Raw genomic sequence first — 6,147 nt, 5'->3', positions numbered from 1 at the left:
GTTGTAAAAAAAAAATGGTTGGGGGGCGAACGCAGTAACCACTCCGCCAATGCCACAGTCACCCCCGTCGTGCGGGCCGGATGAGAATGTCTGGCGGGCCGGATGTGGCCCGCGGGCCGCCAGTTGGTGGTCACTGCTCTAATGAAACACAGATCAGGGTGAATGGTCAGTGTGAGAGGGGGTGTAGTTCTGCTAGCTGTCCACTAGATGCTGCTAACTGACCCTCTAATGAAACAGATCAGGGTGAATGGTCAGTGTGAGAGGGGGTGTAGTTCTGCTAGCTGTCCACTAGATGCTGCTAACTGACCCTCTAAGCCACACAGGTCAGGGTGAATGGTCAGTGTGAGAGGGGGTGTAGTTCTGCTAGCTGTCCACTAGATGCTGCTAACTGACCCTCTAATGAAACACATATCAGGGTTAATGGTCAGTGTGAGAGGGGGTGTAGTTCTGCTAGCTGTCCACTAGATGCTGCTAACTGACCCTCTAATGAAACACAGATCAGGGTGAATGGTCAGTGTGAGAGGGGGTGTAGTTCTGCTAGCTGTCCACTAGATGCTGCTAACTGACCCTCTAATGAAACAGATCAGGGTGAATGGTCAGTGTGAGAGGGGGTGTAGTTCTGCTAGCTGTCCACTAGATGCTGCTAACTGACCCTCTAATGAAACACAGATCAGGGTTAATGGTCAGTGTGAGAGGGGGTGTAGTTCTGCTAGCTGTCCACTAGATGCTGCTAACTGACCCTCTAATGAAACACAGATCAGGGTGAATGGTCAGTGTGAGAGGGGGTGTAGTTCTGCTAGCTGTCCACTAGATGCTGCTAACTGACCCTCTAATGAAACACAGATCAGGGTGAATGGTCAGTGTGAGAGGGGGTGTAGTTCTGCTAGCTGTCCACTAGATGCTGCTAACTGACCCTCTAATGAAACACAGATCAGGGTGAATGGTCAGTGTGAGAGGGGGTGTAGTTCTGCTAGCTGTCCACTAGATGCTGCTAACTGACCCTCTAATGAAACACAGATCAGGGTGAATGGTCAGTGTGAGAGGGGGTGTAGTTCTGCTAGCTGTCCACTAGATGCTGCTAACTGATCCTCTAATGAAACACAGGTCAGGTCAGTGTTACCCCTCGATTCCACCGGGTCCTTGATACCACCGCAGCCGTAACGCAACGCAGACGGACCTGGTAGAATCTAGGGGTTAGATGACTCAAGAGTCCTCTCCTCTGTGTGTGTGTGTGTGTGTGTGTGTGTGTGTGTGTGTGTGTGTGTGTGTGTGTGTGCGTGCGATCCCAACAAAAAACAACAACACCGTGACATAGCTAAACAACTTTTATTTCATATTTAACAGAGAGATGCTGTTTGTTCCTGTGGTTACGCTCAGGGTGTGGTTACTTTAAAGAGTCCTTATGAGGTTCCGGAGACTTTCTTTAAAGAGTCCCTATGAGGGTCCGGAGACTTACAATCATGCAGTGAATCTACAAAACAGTTCTAAATTGAGACGAGATGTTGCATTAACCGCACGTTAAGTTTGACAATTTGAATGGTCTTAATTGGGTCATGAGTCATGAGTTTGCACAAATGCACTATTTTCACTTTAATTAATAAACTAGGGATTGATTTGAGTTTGCAGATTTTTTTCTTGTAGATTTTTCTGCATTTGGTACTTTTACATTAAATACTTTAATGACATTTTCCTCATCATACTTTACTACTTACACACGTGTCAATGCAGGATTGTTCATGCATTCTTCCAGCATGTTATTAGTGATTCATATTTTATGTTATCAATAATTTCCCTTGCTTTGATGTAAACAGGTACGTTAAGTTTCGACCCTGACTCATTTCCAGGGTCTTAATTGACTCATGAGTTGAGCACTTGTGAGAGAGAGCGACCTACTTTATTGCATTCTGATCTCAATGCATTTTTACATTAAGTTATAAACTTTATAATCAAAAGAAGTCTAAATGTTCCTCTGTGGCGTGGACAGACGTGTGTCCAGCAGAGAAGTGGGGTCAAACTCAATTTCTTCACGGGCCACATCAGCGTTAAGGTCAAAGGGCCATTTGTAACTTTAAGAATATATAAAAATACTAGTGCTGTCAAAATTATCGCGTTAACGGCGGTAATACATTTTTTGAATTAATTGCGTTAAAATATTTAACGCATTTAACGCATGTGCAGAATGGCCCGCCCCATACGTGCCACCAGTGGCAGCGCCAGGGTATGACCAGTGGCGTTTTCTCCCGGAGGCCAAAGGAAGCCAGACTTCCCCTGTTTTTTTCGGATTGTAGTTATAATTTAAATAAATAAATAAAAACACTTTGTTTTGTTTCGATAATTCTCCTTTCCTGTGTGTTGCTGCCGGCCCGTCGCTCCCCCATTCTCATTGAGTATTTTACAAAGAGTGAAACAGCGCCCCTCTAGATGTTATGGTGAAACAGTAGATTGCACTCACTGTTGCGAGAGGAGGCCAGCCGAATCTGGCTTCCCTTGGTGAAAAAAATTGAGGGATTGACCAATCAGATGAGGCCCACGTGATGCACCTGCCAACCTGTGATTGGTCAGGGCCATAAGGGAAGCCAGCCGCCTCTTGCTTCCCTTCAGAGGCGGCTGGCGATTTGATTGGACACTGCCATCCAATCAAATCACATCAACATCAGTTTTAATACTGTAACTGTCATCACCACCGTTAGAAATTATCAAGCAAATGAAGCATTATGGAGGGTGGAGATTTGGCGTACTTAATCAAACATAACTTTACTAAACTTCCGCTACAGCAGCAACTGAAAATTAAATCAGATGACAGGCCAATGCCCGCACTCGAGCTGTGTGTACACAGAGGAAAAAGGGAGAGAATCGGACGTTCAATGAGGATAATTATGTCCGCACGGAGTGGCTAACTGGAAGCGCTAAAGTTCAGCGTCTATTTTGCTGGCCATGTCTTCTTTTTGACAAGGATTCGTGCTCCCTGAACAATCCTTGGGCAACTTCAGGATTCATCGACCTGTCACGGGCAATTGAGAGGCACGGTAAATCCAAAAATCACATAGATTGTGTGATTGTCTGCATTAAATTAATAAGGAGAGAGTTTCAGCTGGAGAGTGCGTGCGGACCTTTCGGTTACATGTGTGTGTAAAATGATACCGGGCGCTGTAATCACTCATCTGGTTACGTTATTGACTCCGTCTGAAAAGCAGAAGTCAATAGGGCAAATAATTGAAAGCAAATATTCAACAATTACACCTATTGTATATTCTTTGCTCTTGTGGGATTTGAGTTTGACGCCCCCTGCTGGAAAAAGGTTGAACTTCACTTCTGAAAATAGAGATTTGAAGTATTCAGGGATGCAGAATGGCTTTAATTATTATTTTTTACAGAGTTTGGTGTTAACAGAGGATGAGGAGGAGGAAGAGTCGTCCAGGAACAGGACGTCTTCTACCTGCAGGACCCTCGGCTCTTCAGCAGCGATTTGAGGACGGAGTTCTGTTTCAAAGCTCGAAGGTTGGAAACGTCCTCTGAGATCACCGGGACATCTTCGCTGACGTTACGTTCGTCTTCATCGCCGTCAGACAGCGTGCAGAGGAGGGCGTCGTTCTCATACGTGGGGAAGTAATACCTGAGGAGAGAGGACTCTTTAAAGTGGAGACGCTACATACTGAGATACACCTGAACATCAGCAGGAGAGGACTTTTTAAAGTAGAGACACTACATACTGATATACACCTGAACATCAGCAGGAGAGGACTCTTTAAAGTAGAGACACTACATACTGATATACACCTGAACATCAGCAGGAGAGGACTCTTTAAAGTAGAGACACTACATACTGATATACACCTGAACATCAGCAGGAGAGGACTCTTTAAAGTAGAGACGCTACATACTGATATACACCTGAACATCAGCAGGAGAGGACTCTTTAAAGTAGAGACACTACATACTGATATACACCTGAACATCAGCAGGAGAGGACTCTTTAAAGTAGAGACACTACATACTGATATACACCTGAACATCAGCAGGAGAGGACTCTTTAAAGTAGAGACACTACATACTGATATACACCTGAACATCAGCAGGAGAGGACTCTTTAAAGTAGAGACACTACATACTGATATACACCTGAACATCAGCAGGAGAGGACTCTTTATAGTAGAGACACTACATATTGATATACACCTGAACATCAGCAGGAGAGGACTCTTTAAAGTAGAGACACTACATACTGATATACACCTGAACATCAGCAGGAGAGGACTCTTTAAAGTAGAGACGCTACATATTGATATACACCTGAACATCAGCAGGAGAGGACTCTCTAAAGTAGAGACACTACATACTGATATACACCTGAACATCAGCAGGAGAGGACTCTTTAAAGTAGAGACACTACATACTGATATACACCTGAACATCAGCAGGAGAGGACTCTTTAAAGTAGAGACACTACATACTGATATACACCTGAACATCAGCAGGAGAGGACTTTTAAAGTAGAGACACTACATACTGATATACACCTGAACATCAGCAGGAGAGGACTCTTTAAAGTAGAGACACTACATACTGATATACACCTGAACACCAGCAGGAGAGAACTCTTTAAAGTAGAGACACTACATACTGATATACACCTGAACATCAGCAGGAGAGGACTCTTTAAAGTAGAGACACTACATACTGATATACACCTGAACATCAGCAGGAGAGGACTCTTTAAAGTAGAGACGCTACATACTGATATACACCTGAACATCAGCAGGAGAGGACTCTTTAAAGTAGAGACGCTACATACTGATATACACCTGAACATCAGCAGGAGAGGACTCTTTAAAGTAGAGACGCTACATACTGATATACACCTGAACATCAGCAGGAGAGGACTCTTTAAAGTAGAGACGCTACATACTGATATACACCTGAACATCAGCAGGAGAGGACTCTTTAAAGTAGAGACACTACATACTGATATACACCTGAACATCAGCAGGAGAGGACTCTTTAAAGTAGAGACGCTACATACTGATATACACCTGAACATCAGCAGGAGAGGACTCTTTAAAGTAGAGACACTACATACTGATATACACCTGAACATCAGCAGGAGAGGACTCTTTAAAGTAGAGACACTACATACTGATATACACCTGAACATCAGCAGGAGAGGACTCTTTAAAGTAGAGACGCTACTCACTGAGGCTGGTTCCAGGTGGACTTGTGAGGAAGCTGCATCACATGTCCCGCCTCCTTCAGGTGACAAAGGACTTCCTGTCTGCAGCTGAACGTTTCCTGGCAGCCGTAGCAGCGGCTCTGATGGAGCTGACGGCGGAGGAAGTTCACCAGCTTCACCTGGTCGTAGAAACGCAGACCTGAACACACACACACACACACACACACACATTGGAAAACAATATTCATTTTAAGGGGGTGCACTTTGATTTCAATATTTATTTTGTTATGTGGTTTTACTCACTGAGCTCCGTCCTCAGCTTGTGGAGATCAAAGCCATGAGCCTCCTAGAGAAATGAAGAGGGGCACTAATTAAACAAGTTCGAAGATGTGTGTGTGTGTGTGTGTGTGTGTGTGTGTGTGTGTTACCTTCATGTGTGTGTAGATCTGCTCCATAGTTTCTGACTGATGATCGCAGAAGAGACAAACAGCTGAGACGGGATGAGACTGCCAGTCTGACCAATCACTGCGCAGCACAGAGAGACACAGGAAATCACTAAATTAACTTGTTTTGGGTTTTCTTTAATTTGTATCACTTTTTTAATGTTTGCAATGAGATCTAATCTAACGATGGATCCACTCACTCGTCTCCATCATCCACCATCTCACGGTCGTCTTCGCTCTGAACCTCCTCCCACGTTTTCCCCAGCTCCTGAGAGACGAAATGTATTTAAAGATTTTATAAAAATATATCTAGTGCTGAAACAACATTAGCCACCTTTAGCTTAGCGGTGGTGACGTGAAGTCATGTGACCATGCTGTCGTTCCTTTATAGCCCAACATTAGCCACCTTTATCTTAGCAGTGGTGACATGAAGTCATGTGACCGTGCTGTAGTTCCTTTATAGCCCAACATTAGCCTCCTTTAGTTTAGCGGTGGTGACGTGAAGTCATGTGACCGTGCTGTAGTTCCTTTATAGCC

At 44.3% G+C, this 6,147-nt stretch overlaps 1 protein-coding gene across 1 annotated transcript; it reads right to left on the bottom strand.

Moving 5' to 3' along the window:
- Positions 1 to 3,334: 3,334 nt before the first annotated feature.
- Positions 3,335 to 5,878, bottom strand: znf277 (zinc finger protein 277; the record flags this gene model as incomplete). The annotated part of the gene is given in 5 exon segments (XM_034215066.1): positions 3,335 to 3,613; positions 5,192 to 5,366; positions 5,471 to 5,513; positions 5,596 to 5,692; positions 5,811 to 5,878. Coding segments are annotated over 5 exon segments (564 nt in total), but the record flags the coding sequence as incomplete, so codon positions are not given.
- Positions 5,879 to 6,147: the final 269 nt, after the last annotated feature.

The sequence above is a fragment of the Gymnodraco acuticeps genome, unplaced genomic scaffold, assembly GCF_902827175.1.
Source record: "Gymnodraco acuticeps unplaced genomic scaffold, fGymAcu1.1, whole genome shotgun sequence".
In the NCBI taxonomy this organism is placed as follows: domain Eukaryota; kingdom Metazoa; phylum Chordata; class Actinopteri; order Perciformes; family Bathydraconidae; genus Gymnodraco; species Gymnodraco acuticeps.
The sequence above is the reverse complement of the archived record's forward strand: the minus strand, read 5'-3'. Positions and strand labels throughout refer to the sequence as shown.